The sequence below is a fragment of the Adiantum capillus-veneris genome, chromosome 12, assembly GCF_014529385.1.
Source record: "Adiantum capillus-veneris isolate H3 chromosome 12, ASM1452938v2, whole genome shotgun sequence".
NCBI classification, from domain to species: domain Eukaryota; kingdom Viridiplantae; phylum Streptophyta; class Polypodiopsida; order Polypodiales; family Pteridaceae; genus Adiantum; species Adiantum capillus-veneris.
The window spans coordinates 6,297,597-6,314,924 of record NC_140942.1 but is presented as its reverse complement, the minus strand read 5'-3'; the positions used below and the strand labels follow the sequence as shown (position 1 = coordinate 6,314,924).

Sequence of the window (17,328 nt, the reverse complement as noted above, 5' to 3'; positions counted from 1 at the left end):
TGTTTCGTTGATCTTGTCTTTTGCCTATTCTGGTTGTTCTTTCTTCTGCTAGAGTTGTTTCTGTTCTGTTGATAGTTCGTCTTGTTCTTTGTACAACTCGTCGGTTGAGGTGGGTAGGTCCAGGCTATTACTTTAGGCCTTTTGGCCCAAACACTGGTGCTTCCTTGGAAGTAACCCTAAGGAATGATTGACTCATTGGATGCTACCCGCCCTGTCACCTTTTGTTGTTGTGGTTGAACTTGTGCTTCATGTATCCAAACTGGGTCTTTGACTTGGATGTGCTCTTTGGATACTAGCACTTGGTTGATTCTCTTTGGCTTCTTTTGGATGCTTTTTTGTGATGGAAACTTTGGTTGATAGACTTTTTGTTTTGGTTTCCATTGCATTGTCGATGGTTTGGCTCTTGATGTAGAAGCTTTGTTGGAAGTTTGATGTAGGCTCGTTGAGGTAAAGTCGCCTTGCGAGGTTGATATACCTCAGTGTTTATCTTTGCTTTACCTTTCTCCGTGATGATTGGTAATTTTTTCTCCCCGTGGATTTGAGAAGCTTCATGGAGTTTTACCATTGTCGTTGTTGCTTTTGATTGTTGTTGAAAGAAGATATTTCTCCAGCTTTTTGTCAAGACTAGACTCTCCTTGATGTGATGGGATTCAATTATGCGGAAAGTATCCTTGTACTCTGGAGTACTCAACTTGAGTATGGCTTGTGCCATGCCAAAGCTAGGAATCGCCGTTTTAGAACTTGTGTACACTATCTTCTCTAGCTCGGTGATTGGCGGCTTCGCCATCATTATCCATGTTTCATAAGACTTTAGATTCTTTGCCGCTTCTGGATCTATCACAGCTGAATATGTGATTTTGAGTCCTGTTTCTCCGCATATGCTGAATTTAATCGTTGTAGGAGACAATTGATCTTCTCTCGTATCCTTCTTCTTCTCTTGATCTTGCGTTTGTTGAACATTTGACCTTGAACCTGGATACTTTGCTCCTTCATCTGCTTTCATTTGCGCTTTTTCTCGAGTCGGCTTCTTTGAAACAACTTTTGTTGATTCTTTGAATATGTCAATGATGACATATTCTCGTGGTTGCTCTGCTTCCTTCGTTTTCACTTTTGCCTCATGCTCCAAGACATAGCCATCTGTCTCACCGTTTTCGCTTTCACACTCACAAACTTCATTAGCTAACACCTTTATCGTAAATAAGGGAGTTATGTCAAAGCCATCTTCGTCGCAAAATTTGGTAATGGTTACCTCGTTTATGGAAACATCAAGGGTCGCCAGTATTTGATCCCATCCAAAGGGTTCAAACAAATCCTCTGAAAATGGTTCCTTATATAATCTTCATCTTCTATTGAACGCTCTAGGATACAATCTTCCTTTCTAAGACTCCCATAATCTGATGCTCCACACATCCAAATATGCGCTTTGCTTTGCAACCAAGCAGGTACCTCGTTTTCTTGTTCAGTTGTGGAGTGTAATTCTTCCCCTAGAGTTTGCTCTACATCTCTATAACTATGATCTTTGACACTGATTTTTGTAGTGATCTCTTTGTGTCTCAAGTAGATATAGTCATAGCCCCAATCTTGTACCATTTTGAGTTGATGCATGAATAGTCTGCCCAATATGATATCAAAGTTGCTACTCTTGTCAAAATTCATTATGGCAAAAGTGTGCTTATACTCAATGCCACACGCGGATACAATGATTTGTTCTAACAATCTTATCGGTCTCTCCACGTATCCATCCGCTAATTGCAGTTTCATTCGAGTTTTTCTTAGAGCATGCTTTTCCCATTTTTCCCACATCTCCTTGGTTACAATGGCAATTCCTACCCCACTATCTAATATCGCAACAGTCTTTACTCCTTTGTACTCAAGTGGTAAGGTGGTGTTTCTTTCATCTCCTTCGTAATAGTCACCCACCTTATTCACTGGTACCGGCTTTGTCTGTGGTTCTTAAGCAAGGTGTCATCCATGTTTTCATATGCAAGTTGGTCATGTGAAGGGATTTTCAACCCCATCTTTTTTAAGTATTTGTCCATTTGGCCCCATAGATGCAATCTAATGTTTAGAAACTCTGAGAGATGAAGTGTACATTGTATAGGAGAAGACATCAATTCGTGCAAGCTCTTGGTATCCATCATTTTTTGGGTGGCTTTCCACTAAAAAGGTACCACTCTAACCTCCGATTTTGTTTCGAGTTCTTCTATGAAAGATGGCAAAGTCTGTAGAGAGTGTGGTTTGCTCTCTTCAGATGCTACAGACCCGACATCCCCACATAGAGATAGTATATCCCAAAAGAAAAAATCGTGATCCATGTTTATTTCAAGGATAGGTGTTGACTGTAAGGTAGCACTACCATCTTTTTGGTACCTGATTGATTCCCATGAAGATTGTGGCTACGGTTCTTCTACCTCCAGAATCGGCATTACTGTTTGTGAGCCCACCCCATATGTGGTATTGGCTACTTCCCTTGTATCTAAAGGTGCCTCAACTCCTGGGTCTTCTTAGTCTCTATTTACAATACCGTGGCTTTTCATTTCTTGGATTTTTTTGCGAATTAGCACCTTCGTTTTTGGAGCATCTGGTAACATGTGGTTCCATAAGAGCTTGGGCCGCTTGGATGAGCTCCTTGCACATTTGCAGCCTCTCTTTTTCATACCTTGGATGAGGATACGTCAACCATCTATTCTCTTGGGTTTGATTTGGTTTTAGCTTAGCTTCATAGGCCTTCAAAATTGCATCTAAGGATTCAAAGACTTTGTCAACCAAAACTGAACCTCCCAAGTTAGTCTTTGACTCTTTAGGTCCCTTTGCGTTTTTCTTGCTTTCTTGCTCTTATCTAAGCTGTTCTTTTGTTTGATGTAGTTCTGTTTCTAAAGTTATTTTGTCCTTCAACTTCTTTGCTTTCATTTTGTCTCGTTTGGCTTTCCATGATTTTCTTGTAGTTCTCGCCGATATGTTTTCGATTTCTGTTTAAGGTGGCAATGTGGGTTCCTCCTCAATGATTGCATTTTTGGGAGCTTCTTGAGCTTGAGCTCAAGTCATCACCTTTAAATGAATAGCGGGTTCTACCTTGGATCCGCTTGAAGAAGGCATCACACCTCCAATTTTCATTGTTGCTTTCCCTTTGTAGTTTGGATTCTTAGTACAATGTTGGAGTAGATGGTCTCTCCCACAATTGTCACAAAATATAAATAATTCTATTTATGGACCTTTGTTTGGACAACCTCGTGCCCAATGGTCACCTCCACATTCATAGCATGGACCTTCTTGTTTCATAGATGACGATCTAGCCAATGGTTGTTCTTGCATGGTAAGAATGTTCTTCGAACCATACTCTTGATTGGCTATGAACCATGGAGTTCTGATTTCTCATGCGTTGTGACATGCGTTGGGTGAGTGTAGTTGACTGCTACTCTACCATCATTCAGAAGATGTGGTTGTTGCTCTAACACACGTTGTGGCTTTGGCTGAGTGTTACACCATGGAGTGGGGTGATCCCCTTCACAAGTATTACATCTCCTCAAATGTGGTTGTCGTACATTCGGGTTCTGTATGTAGCCTCGGTTTATTCTTCTCATAGTTTTTTTATCACGCATCCGATTGGCCAACCATGCTTCCGGACGCGTACGAGTATGATTGACGTATGATTGCCTTTTCCATACGTGGGGCAACGAATTTAATAATCCGGCAAAATTTAATTGTCTATGATGTCTAAACTTTAAACTTTAAAGTTTTAATGTATTCAGTGTTTTGTGTTGCTCCAATGCTCTCTAGTGTTTTAAAGTTTAAACTTGCATTTTATGGTTTTTGTGCTACTCTCTAGTGTTTTTTAGGGTGCCGTATGGTATCCCACGTATGGAATCTTCAGGGGGTCTGAACCGGGCTTGTGGCGGGCTTCCATACCCGCCCGCGTATGCCGCATGGTTGACGCTAGAAAAAACTATGATTCTTCTAATCACCCCCTCGACCATTTGATCAATGATTGATTCCCAAGGAGTTTGAACATCTCTCTTTGTTGTTGATTCGCTCTTCGGAGAAGAGACACTACTAGTCACACTTTCTATGTCGTACGTCTCCTCTCCGTAGGCCTTGCAATTGTCAACTAGATATAGAGCTTCTCTAGTAACTTGCTCAAATACGGTGCATCCTTTTAAATGTAGGTCCTTTTTGAGAGTTTCATTCCTCAAGCCCTCTATGAAGAGAATTGATAATCTCTCATCTTGCGGTAGCTCTCTCACAGGGCATCTGTCTATGTACTGTTTGAAGCGAAGCAGAGCTTCCTTCACTTTTTCGTTCTTTCTCTATTTGAAAGCATATATCTGTGACACTGTGTTGTGTTTGATTCCTCTTTTCGAGAACTCCTCTACAAACTCTTGTAAGAGCTGTGCTATATTAGGAAAATTATCTCTATTTAGTTCTTGGAACCAAGTCAAGGCTGCTCCTTCCAATGTCAACCCGAATCCCTCATACTGAGTATGGAAATCTGCAATCTGTTTAGCTCTCAAAACTTGTTTGAAGAGTGAGACATGAGCATATGGAACCTCTGACTCTCTGTACTTTTTCTTGACACAGTGAGCCACTTGATATGGTCTTAATCGTGGTGGTTTAGTTACCAATCTAACCAATTTGTGGTCTCTTGGAAAGAGGTCTCTCGTCCTCTCCTCTAGTCTTGGAGAAAATCCAGGTGGAATCCTCTCAGATATGTGCTTTGGAATTATTTTTGACTGAAAGCAAGTAGAGATCAAAGTATCCTTGTACGTATATCTCTCTAGGTGAATTCGATCAACAAGTATATACTCACGTCCATACTCATCTACCATCAAAACTTGCACTCCGTGGGCATCTGTATACGTGAACGCATAGAGATTCTTATGGGTGGTCAACTCTCTAGCATAGGGCTCTACACACTTGTAAAAGATATATTGGATCTCCGTTTGTGAACCTATACAAGCCCTCATGAGCATAATCGTAAGCACTGTCATGGATTCATTGGTTTTGATGAATCTTACGTTTGGTTTATTTATCAGAGGAGGCCTCTCTTCTAGGTATTTTCCCAATCCCAGTGTTGAAGGCATTGCAGTGTTTCTTGCATTTTTCATGTCTGTGAGTGAAGTAGAAAACCTTGGTGGTGGATGATTTGTGATGATTAAGGCTCACTCAAGATTCTCAATATAGTCTCTTACAAGCCCACTTTGGATTAGTGCAACTTATCCCTTTTTGCCCTTGGTAAGGTCTCTCAAAAATCAAGAATTTGTGACTTTTTGGTCTCTGGAAATTATTCTTGGGGTACCCTAAAAGTTTGGAATTAGGAAACGTGAAAAAATTCAGCTTTAAAATTTAGTCTAGGTGTATCCTATTGCCTGCAAGCTTTCTTCCTAGCTATACCTGACTCAGTTTGGAGTTGTCAATCAAAAGTTAGAGCAATTTTAGTGAACTTTGAAACAACACTCAAAATAGTTTCAGGACTAGAACACGGGAACTTTGGTTTGTATCTTATTTCCCAGAAGGTATTTTTGGCTCAAACTTGAGATTTGGGATGACCTCAAGTGTGTCTACAAGATCATCAAGTCAGATATCCCAACTATGCTGAGGTACATGGATCGCGATCTATGTTCCTTTGTCCAAAAATTTTCTCCAAATTTTGATAGTATGTAGACAAGGTCATGTGCAATCTCTATACCAATTTTCATCAAATTCTGAGGTTGAGGTACATGGATCGCAATCCATATTCAACCACATCTGCACTTGATCTCTTAGGAGTTTGTTCTTGACCATGTCCACAAGGTAAATCTAAAATCTTTTTGGATTTGGATTTGTTTTGACAGGTCAAATGTCCAATACTAGGTTTGCACAACGGTTTTCTGTCTATCACTTGTTTTGATCCAATTTCTGGATTTGGATCAGTTTTGCCCTACAAAAGCTGACTTCTAGAGTCTGCTATGACAGTTTTGACAATGTTCTGTTTTTTGCTCTTTTGACCACTTTTTGCAACTTTGTTGCATATAATTCTTTTGGGAAAGTTGTTTTAAATGATACCAGCTCCTATTGCTCAAATCTCAGTCAAATTTTTTTGATGAGCTACATGGATCACGATCCATGTTTCATCACATCTAAACACCAAATTTGGTTTAATGACTACTTGCAGTGTCAGTAGTCTATTCCACAACTTTTTGAATTTGGACAATTTTTTCCTAGTCAAAAGTGAGTTTTTCTGTCTGCCTTGCGGTTTTTGGCTATCTGGCAGAATTTTGGTGTTTTAATAACTTTTTTCAATGTTTTGTTATGCTCCTTTTGGCAAAGTTGTTCCACTAGTTATCAGGGATGTACTTGTCAAATATCAGCTCTAAATGTCAAAAGGTACATGGATCGTGATCCATGTTTGACAGCATTTTTTCATGAATTTTGTGATGCTGGTTCTCTATTCCCTGTAGAAGCCTAATCTTATCCCTTTTCGAATTTGGATCCCAAAAAGTTGAAAAACCCCAAATTTTGTGTCTGAAATGCTTGTTTTGCTGTTTTTGCCCTAACAATCAATAATGATGTGATTTTTGAGTTTCTCTTTTAAAAAAACTTGATCAGAGCAATGTCCCACTGATGCACAAGGTCACTAGTCACTTGCCTACAAAATTGGTCTCTGGGATACATGGATCGCAATCCATTTTCCTTCACAAAATCTGTCCAAACTTTCCAAATTGTTTCTAGAGAGTATGCCAATGCCCTTGATCCACAAATTTTTGAATTTGGATCACTTTTGAGGTCTCTACCATCAAATTTTCAGAATTTCAGAGTTATGATCATTTTGGCCAAAATATGGTTTTCACCCTTTTTTCCCTCAATCTTTTAGCTCAAATTTGATGGTGGTAGTTTCTACTTACCCTACTCCTAAGTACTAAAATGAAACATGAAACAAAAACAAACAGAACGGTACAAAATAAAGTAGAAATGAGAAACGGTACAGCACTCTGAAAGCATAGAGAAAATCGGAGAATGAAAAGCTTTTGGTTATCTCACTCATAACCCTCTTTACCTCTCGAAAATAGATCTAGCAAGTACTTGACTTCTAGACTCTACCAAGCACTAAATCCCGTGTCTAGCCGCTTCACTATTAATGTGTAAATGGAATGGAGAGACAAATCTTCAAAAAAGAAACGCTCTACATACGCACTCACTCAACATCTAAGGATCATTTCCCCAACAGCGGCGCCAATGTTAGCGGGTCGCCCGGACGGACGTCTGCAGCATAGCGATCTGTTGGCACTAACATAATGTCAATACTCAGGGAAGTGACTCGGATCGAGCACGGAGACTCTTTGAGATCGTCTATCTCAAGAAGTAAACCTTAACAAGCAAACGCACCAACTCAACAAGCAAACCAACACTCAATGATCAGGGAAATCTGCCTACATCCTTTTTCACAGCTCTAGGTCATCACGCCATTTCTGCACTCGAAATGCAACGAAACTTTAGGAGGAGGTCTATGACACCTAGGGATACTATTCTACCAATTCTAGTCGCAATCCGACAAGGTACCAAAATCACGATCCATCATGAAAAAGGTCGTGAAAACTGTAACAGATCAGTCTAGAAAGGTCGCCCTATGGTTTAGGAACACTCTCCTATGGTCAAAACGGCTAAAAACAATGATTTAAGCACTCAAATTTGAAGATTAAACTCATTAACACATAGTCACAAACCTCAACAAAACTGACAATGCTTACATTTGAATGAAAGAACAAAGAGAGAGGAACACAATGCAAGTTTCAGAATTGAAAATTGATCACCCAATCGTTAGAAAAGTTGATTACAAGTTGGAGCAGCTGCGTAGCTTGAGCGTACGTTTTCAGAGCTCCATTCTTCTTCTAAAGATAAGCCTCCTTGCACATTAAAGTTATTAACCTTTATATCTAGGACATTCTAAATGGCCAGTGGCCGTTTCACATAGACCTTTACAATTGTCATGATAGAATTACAACTCAGGGAATCGACCTACTACTCTAGAATCAAGATTTACATAGAGTATCACTACACTAGCTCGGCAAAATAATAGACTACAAATGTGGTGTCCGACTACGTGTCCGGCCAGGTGGGCGTCCGTTCGGTCAATCCTCAAACAGTTGTGAGTAGAAGAACGAGCTGAGTTTTTCAAGGAGGGAAAATGTTTCGGTTGTGAAGAACACGGGCATGTGTTTGCCAAGTGTCCACACAAGGCACCCAAAGGGTAGCCAGAGGAAAAGCCAGAGAGTTCCAGAGCATCAGAAGAGCGTGCATGAAAAGGGAAGATGAAAGCGAGACCGGTACCAGATTTTGTGGGGACTGACCCGGATCAGATGGACGAGAGTACTGAACTTTGTAGAGCGTGGGCAAAGTGGGAGACCAAGAAGTCCTTATTTTCTTCGATGGAGGAGCCAAGGCCAACTTCATTTCAATTGAATTGGCGGCTCGACTTGGAACTACGCCAGAGGAAATGGGACCACTAACAGAGACAGTTATAGCGGCACCCAGATGGGATGTTGCCATTACACTTGTCATTGGCAAGCTCCGGTTGCATTGTTAGGGGTTTTTAGAGCACGAGGACTTTTACATCATGTCTTTGGAAGGGTGTGATGTTCTCTTAGGAATCCCTTGGTTCCACAAGAACAGTACAGTGGTCGATTCTAGGGTAAAAAAAGCCATCTTGAAGAATGAGAAGGGTAAAGAGATTGTACTTGATGTAAAAGTGAAGGGGGAGTCTCTCCCACTTGTATCGGCTTCAACCATTTCCAAATTAGCTAAATCCAGTCTTTTTGTTTACTCGATCTTCTTGAAAGAATTGAATGATAATCAAAGGTCAAATATGTCCGACCTAGAAAAAGAACAAGAAGATTTTTTGCAAGCTCACGCTGATTGTTTCTCTGAAGGCTTACTAGGGGAGTTACCTCCTTCGCAACTTGAAGATCGCACGATTGACTTGATTCCAGGTAGACACGCCGGCCCCCTTACCGAGTTAGCCAAGCCCAAAATGAAGAAATAATGAACCAGGTAAGAGAGCTTCTTGAGAAGGGTCTCATCCAGCCCAGTATTTCACCATTCTGCTAGTTTGTGTTATTGGTTTTGAAGAAAGATGGATCTTGGAGAATGTGCATTGACTATAGAGCTCTCAACAAAATCACCGTCAAGGACAGATTCCCTATTACAAGGATCGATGCTATACTAGACACTCTATTCGCTTTAGCTGAATCGATCTTATCATCAGATCCGAATTGCTCCTGGGGATGTCTACAAGACAGCTTTCAGGACATTTTTTGAACATAGTTCATTCGTCGACAGGGAAGTCTCTATGTGAGGTAATAGAGGGTGCTAAGAAGGTTCCACCGTTTCTAAGCACCAAAGATAAGATTTTTGAAGCAGATCAGTACACTCGAGATCTGGACACTGCTTTTGCCAAGGTGCACGAGACTCTTGAGAAGTCCCAAGCACGGAAAAAGAAGGCATCGAGTTGAATCTGGTGCATCCGAGACTGCTCAAGAGGGGAGTTATTCCGCTCCTTTGTCATAGATTACCTAGATGGAATAAAGGCACTCACTTCCTTTCGATTTCAGGGATATTGATGAGGCTGACAGTATTCTACTTTATGACTTTATGAATGAAGTATTTGGAAATAGGAATTCTTGAAATGAATTTGTTATATGTGCTCTCTCATGTGAATAGTGTTTGAGTGCATGTTTGAAAGACGAAATGACTGCCGCATTTCGGTCTTATTCTCCGGAGAGATGAAATGGACATGATAGTAACAAGATTTAGTCAATCAAGACATTTGCGAGAGATCAATGACAAATCTAGATGTGATTGCTAAATACGTTACCATAGATCATGATTCTCGTCCAAGATCTCGAAGGGGGTAGTGATGTGAATGCGATTTGAATGTTCAATGACTGTCGTCTTTGTGCAAGTGCTGGATATGTGTTGTCTAGTGCGTCATTATTTAAAGTCAGTGTCTGTTGAACTAGTTTCTAGCTTATGTTGGTTTTGCAAGCGTAATGGGGGTATATGTTACAAAGTGATGAAGTGGCATGTCCATCCGGACAAACCCTAGGGAAACTGACAGATGCAATATTATAAGTTGTTCCAACTTATGGGGTCCCGTTCGATGGGGCCCAAGGGAACACTAGCAATTAAAATAAAGCAAGGACCAATTTGCGAAGACTTGCTGACGTAGCAACGCTGTACAAATTTTCGTAAATCGTGAGAGGATGCTGACGTGGCACAGCGTACTGATTTCCGCGGTTTGTGGTGGGATTTATGGCAACAGCTTCGGCGCAAGGCTTTGGGCCCAGATGCTTTTGGGACCAATTCTTTTAGAACTTGAAGCTTTTCATGTATTGCTTTTGGGCTAGGGGCCTTTAAAAGAATTGCCAGGGCCTCTCTTCCTCAGATTTGCTTCAAGCATAATCGAGGGCGATTAGGGCGATTACAATTCTTTCAAGGGGGGGGGGGGGGGGGATGTCACAAAGTGCTAATGTGGCATGTCCGTACGGACAAACCCTAGGGAAACTGACATATTCAATATTATAAGTTGTTCCAACTTATGGAGTCTCGTCCGATTAAATAAAGAAATATCGAAAGGGGCGCCAGTGTTTGGGGCCAATCTCTTTGGGCGTGGAACTACATCGGGCCGTGTCTCTCTCTCTCTCTCAGTTGTGATTAAGTTTATTAAGTTGTTTTCAGTTTCTCTCATGTGTGTTGTCAAATTCTCGACTTGGGGTCTCCAAGTCTGTTACACACACATGGATGTAACCTTTTGATCTCATAGGTCATTTTGGCCTTTTGAAGACATTAATATAACATTTCATTTCAGTTCATCTCTCTCTCTCTCTCTCTCTCTCTCTCTCTCTCTCTCTCTCTCTCCCCCCAAGTTCTTGATTGATCTCCATGCATTATTTGTCAAATTATAGATGGTTTTAGCAATATCATGGTGTTACTAAATGAATTCATTTTCGGCTTTGCTATTCACAATGTTCGGTTATTTGCAGCCTCTTGCAGCAGAGAGAATAAGTGATCCCAATAACATGACAACACAGGAATTGTTAGACTGTCTAAAGGACGTAAATTCTGCCAGGATTGTTCACCGGGTCTCAGACTGCGATGTACTTCAGGTTTTCTTAGCAAGTGCTTTCAAGGTACAGTAGTGTTTCTGTGTTCGTTTTTGCGCTGTAGCTTTCCTTAAATAATAATGTAAGTTTTCTTCTTTTGAATATACAGGCTGACCTTAGACACACCAAGTCACATCATATGGAGCAAGCCACTATAGAGCTGTGCAAAGCCTTGAAGACTGCTTTCCAGAATCTGCAAAGCATAAGCAAGTAGGTGTATTTTTGGTAGCATTCCACCACTAAGTGTTAAATTCATTGGCATTGATTTTATTCTTTTCTGGCAGAGAATTTAATGACCTTCACCCAGCTGCAAGGCAGGCCCTTGTTACAGCAGAGACAATGCTTGCTTTGGCGACGTAGAACTCACGGTGACAATAGAATATTGAGGATTGAGGATACACATAAGTTCGATATACGTAAGCAGAGTCACTTTTCTTATGATGTCAAATAAAGAGCTAATGTTCTAATCTGACCTCAATGGCTGTTAACTAATAAGCTGCTGTGCAAGAATTTACAGGCTAGAGTAAATCAAGTAAATTAACAGGAATAAAAGGAGGGTTAGTACCCAAATCCATGGTACAAAGGTTTTTTGCATTGCCATTAGAGTGAGGTAAACAAATGACTTTTCCAAGCAAGATTGGATTTGAGGAAACACAGCAATCAAACAATCAAGAAAATCAATAACCTTAACCTATGTTGGGCTGAATCAAAGTTTGATAGTCTCCATTGGGAGTCCATGGTAGTACACATGTCCTCTGTGTCCCAAAGAACAGTGGAAATTGTTCCAAAAGCATATGCTCAAATCATGGCTTCAAGCATAAAACCGTATTAAATCCACGAGTAGCATAATATACATCTTATATACCACATGTTCCCAATTGCAAATTGAACCACCAACCCACATGATTTGCATCGGGCAAATATCCAAAGCTCATCCCAACTGTCCGGGATTGTGTTAATATTTTTCTCATCTATATCTTAAGCATGTTGTCTTTTCTAGCCAACAAAGTCTCACACCTTTTGTGCTAGATTTTGGGTTTCTTTGTATCTGTCTAATATAAACCTTTAGCATGTTTTTCTTTTGCTTTCTTTTATTGTTGTAGCAAGTGCGTATGATGTGTAGCATAGGAAATAACATGCATTCCTTGGACCATATCCAAACATCTTGATCATTGCCACTCTCTCAAGAGAATTTTTTTGGTAGTAATAGGAGGTTCAATGCACCCTTACGTAGCTTGATAGGATTTTAAACACAAAAAAATGGAACTTCAAGGTCCTCGATGTGTAATTTGGGAATGATCAGTCTTAGGGTTGGTTGTTGGGTTGGGTATAGCTTATTCCCATGCCATGGAGATAGCATCTAGCCCATATTTTATGCATCCATCATGCATTCTGTGGTCTTATGTAGGCCTATAGCATAAAGCCTATGTATAGCTATGTGATTATTTTTACTATAGTCCAAGTGGAGTCCCGCTGTAGAGTCCATCTGGCCTATGTGGAGGATGACATCACTCCCATCTTTGTCACACATGATCCGTTCAAGGCCTTTACAAGCATGCCTCTGTCTACTCTCATTTCACTAATGCAAAGCTAAGGTGATAATTTTGATCATGAATGATTCCATGAGAAAATGTTGACACAAGCACTTCTTCGATGCCATCAACTCTCTCCTGAGGCTCTAGCTCGGGCTATCATATCATTTTCTTTCACTTCTTTTCAAGTCAAGTTGCTTTCCGATTTGTTAGAAAGCAGAAGTGCGTTTCTCCATCAATCTCCTCTTTGAATGAAAGAGAACCGTTAGTGTTTTTTCCTCCCATTGTCTAACTGCTAACACCACCAGTGTTTGTTTTATATGCTGAAGTTTTTCTTTAAAAACCTTCAAATCTTGTTACCCCCTTTGGAGGTTCTTTAAATTTTGTGGATTACTCCCGAATCCAAGGCATCTTCTCCCATGATCTCATCTTATGGCTCCCGCATGTTCAAATGCCATCGCTCATTGGAAGTTGATTATGCGATTGTGACCACTATACAAGGCTTGGACTTAGTCGACAATTGTGACACAAGAGGAGTGCGGTCTACCAACAATAGGTGGACACGACTTCAAGGTGACAAATTTCCTTAATCATGTGTTGATTGGGACCGGTATAATGCAAGGCCATGTTTGCCATTATTGAGGCACTCACAGTGGAGATCTCTCCCATGCTACAAACTTTGAAAAATGCTAGTGAGACTTGGTCTAATCTCAAAGATATGTTTGATCAAGACTCTATTATGTGAGCGGTCATCCTTCTTGAACATTTATATTCTTCCAATATTTGATTTGGCCATGTGTGTCGAAGTTCAAGTAATCGGTGTTTGGACACCCATGTTCGAGTTCAAGACACATTGCGTATCGGCAACAAACCAACATGACATGTATAAAATACATGGGTGTGTTGCGAACAATTTGTTGTTGTTTGTAGGCTAAAAGACATTTTGTGCTCTAGGGCTCATTGTCTTGAAGAATCTTCTATATTCACAATTCACAAATGGGGATTCTTTGGCATAGTGTGGTCTAAAGTTAGCTTTCTATGAGGCGGTTGGTGCTCAAGATGGCATCATCCGTTTTGACGGTTGCAAATCCGAGATGTATCAAACAGAAGGCCTCTATTGGGGTGTCCATGGTAGCTTATTCATAGACTTAGCCTTTCTACATATGTCCAATGTGAGCTTCAAAGAGGGTGTTTAAGCTATGTATCTCAAGTGAATGCACTATATGATTCTATTTATTTATTTTGTCATTTTTAGTTGTTTACTTAATTGACATAAAGAATTGGGTTGGACAATTCAGTTCAGGGCCCTGTATATCAGAATCCTCAAACCGCATTGTAATAATCATCTAAATCATTCTCGTGTTAATTGGCTCGGTGAATCTCTCTTGTCCTCTTCCTCGTGTTTTCTTCTGTTGTACGTGCTCTTTTGAAAATTTGATGGCAACCCCTACTCCATCATGCTCATATTTTCCATGATGGAACATAGAAAAATGATGGGCCATTTCAATGTGAATAAGTTTGCGACACCATTTTAGATAAATTGAAAAAATCATGTTTTCCAAATGCTACATTAGGTATTAGGATCATGCTATTCTACTATTTTTAAGTTCAAATTTTCCTTAATTTAGATAAGGTGTCATGATTCTAGCACCCAAATTTGACTTTTTTATTTTAATCTTTATAAGAAGACTTTTGATATAGATTTTTGCAAAAGGATTTGTATCAAAGAAACTCTTTAAAAAATATCAAAGTTCATAAAGATGGATTCTACTAAGCAACACATATATTGATTATTTCAACCAAAATATCTAGACACAAGAGCACCAACAACCCTTATCATACAATTGGTTACCTTAATCTCAAGTACAAAAAATAGCTAGTCCCAATTTTAAAACACTATCAAGTAGCAACTATACTATAGTATGTACAACACTTAAATTAACATTGATAATTTAAAAACCTAAAGAATACTCTGGAGTATCCTATGGGCCGAAGACCATATATTGTTATCTATGGAACTTATAGTGTCATTTAGTGTCAAGCAATATATGTTTGTGCCAAAGAATCTATATTAATGTCGCATTTTCATCAATACATGCTTTAAAATTTCAACAAAGCTTTTGAAAGAAAATGATGGGAGTATCAAACGATTATATTATCAATGTTACTTAAGTGAGAGATGTCTCCTCATATAGGATCCACTTCATCAATAAAAAATTTAATAATTTTTTTAAGTTATTTTTTAATGGAGATTTTTTCTTTTGTTTGAAAGAAGTTGGTAGCTTATCAAATCATTGTACCACTTTAAATTAGATACTTGATGTAATATGAGCAGAAACTCTTCTAATTTATGACATTATAATAGCAAAACTTTTTTCAAAACACGCTCGAGAATGACATCAAAAAATCAATAACAGAAGACCTAGTATCTTTGAGATCATAGGATACCTGTAATGAGTTCTTATTAGAGCACCTTTTTGTCTTATGACGTCAATTGAGCTCATAGGGTTATAATACCATATGGTATGGATATGTTGTCTTCCTATGGACCTATGATCATAGGGTTCTACGATTCCAAATGAAATAAATGCTTTGTAAGATTTTCAAATATCTTTATGTTCCTTGAAAGGTTAATATTCTTCTTTACCTCTGTCAATAGATGGAGTTTAAATGTGGCCTAAGAGAGTTATGCCTTTCTTTCTAGTTTACAATTAAAAGGCTTGTGCTTTTCATTATTATGCAGTTTAGAGATAGTCTTCCATGATATTAAGGCTAAAGGGTTCTAATTCCAAGCCACACAAGGTAAGTGCTTTTGGAATAACATATGTCAACTTATGGCATTATAGTCATAGGGTGCTAATGCCATAGATGAAAATTACATCGCTTCCTATGACTACAATTAATAAAAATCTTTAGAAGTTAATATAACAATCTTTGGTCTTAAGATCATAGAGTTTTTTGTGGATAAACTAGTGTGGCCATATGTAGGATCATACAGTGACAATAGTCTGGCTTCATATGGCCACAGTTTGTTAAAGTGTAGCCAAAGAATAAACGGATCTCTATGACCCAAACGCCATAAGGTGTCATTTCTAAATAACATAAAGGCACTTTAAGAATGTCAAAAAGAATGTTATTTTTCCTAAAAGGCCAATGCTTTTATTGAAGCTATCTATATAGGGATCTTAAGTGCTTTATTAAAAACCTCAGGATCTGAGGACACTTATTCTTAGCCACAATCAGTAAGTATCTTGTGGAAGAACATAAGCCAATGTATTGCGTTAGGTTCATGGAGTGTTGATACTATAAAGTGCAAATCCCCTAAGCTCATAACATAACATATGGCCATGTAGATTCTCCTTGATGGTGCAATGGATACAAATTGTAAAACAACAAACATTTGAATCTGTCAATAAACTAAAATTGAGCATTTGGAACGTCAAAGTCAAAAGTTACATATAACATTGAAACACAAATTTGCATAAGCACTTTGAAAAATACATAAAGAGCTTTTGTGGATTCCATAATATCAAAAAAATCTACTCGATCATCTCCTCAATGGAGATCTATTTGAGATTATATAGAATCTTTAACTGTTATATATAATTATTGGCCTCATGTACTTCGATAGCAGGTCCTTGTATCCCAATTTTTGAGCAAGCATAATTGCTTCAATACCTTTTAAGGCTGATAAAGGTTTCATACTCTTTAAAAGCCTCACTTTTTCTCGATCAACCATTAGGATTTTCTTGTTTCGACTTCGAGTAGACATTTCACCATTGCTAGATGTTGTACCTTTTTCGTCGTCATGAGGACGGAAAGCTTTTGATAGTCTGCGTGTGGAGTAGGTTTTCCCTAGACAAACCAAATTTTTCTCTTGCCACTCTGCAACAACCTTGTAAACATGATTATAAAGCTCATGTCCTTGCACTATGGATGCTTGTCCACATAATTGAGAGCTTGTAATTGGGTGAAAGCATGTATAGGTGGTACCACTTTTTGCACTTTTTAGTGGTACCCTTTAAAAAAAGTGAGGACCAGTAAATTTTTTTTAAAAAAAAAAAAAAACTTGTCGAACTTTATAGTTTTAGATTCTACATTAAAAATATATATCTATTGATATATAACACGTTGGCTTTTTGGTACCACCAATACATGCTTTCACCCAATTGTGTGAATGTCATTGACATGATGAAGAGCTTGAATATATGGCAGCAAATTCCCAAGGAGGATATTATCCTCCTCATCAACATTGAATGATGGAGGAAAAATACAATTCAATGTACGATTAACAAATCCCTTTAATGGTGTAGCATGTACTAGAAGCATTCTTTTTGCATCTATCCCAAATTTTGTTGATGCAATAGCCAACGGTTTGAAAAGTGCTTTTACTCTTTGATTCTCTGGGCGAGTGATTCTTGATTCTTCACATGATTGACATTGGCTTTGTCCCCAAATCATAAAGAATGGAAACTTTACGCATGTTGAAACTTTAAGCTCTTCATTTTTTTTAGGACTTGTGTCAGCATCGTCTCAAAAGCAATCCACCCAAGCTCACTATTATAGTTAGCATTGGTCTGTCAATGGATGAAAGGTCCAAATCACCATGCACCCCACTTTCCAAACATTGAGCTACTAAATTTTTTTGGGTGGATTCTTCTTTT

At 39.0% G+C, this 17,328-nt stretch overlaps 1 protein-coding gene across 5 annotated transcripts in view; it reads left to right on the top strand.

Annotated features, from left to right (window-relative positions):
- SNI1 (negative regulator of systemic acquired resistance (SNI1)) overlaps positions 1–12,140 on the top strand; it is a 109,498-nt gene extending 97,358 nt beyond the window's left edge. For all 5 annotated transcript variants that reach the window (XM_086524820.1, XM_086524817.1, XM_086524819.1 and 2 more), the window contains 3 exons: positions 11,013–11,159; positions 11,242–11,342; positions 11,417–12,140. In XM_086524820.1, the coding sequence (XP_086380946.1) occupies positions 11,013–11,159; positions 11,242–11,342; positions 11,417–11,492 (324 nt within the window). In that variant the 3' untranslated portion in view covers positions 11,493–12,140. The remainder of the gene's footprint in view (positions 1–11,012; positions 11,160–11,241; positions 11,343–11,416) is intronic.
- The last annotated feature ends 5,188 nt before the right edge of the window (positions 12,141–17,328 follow it).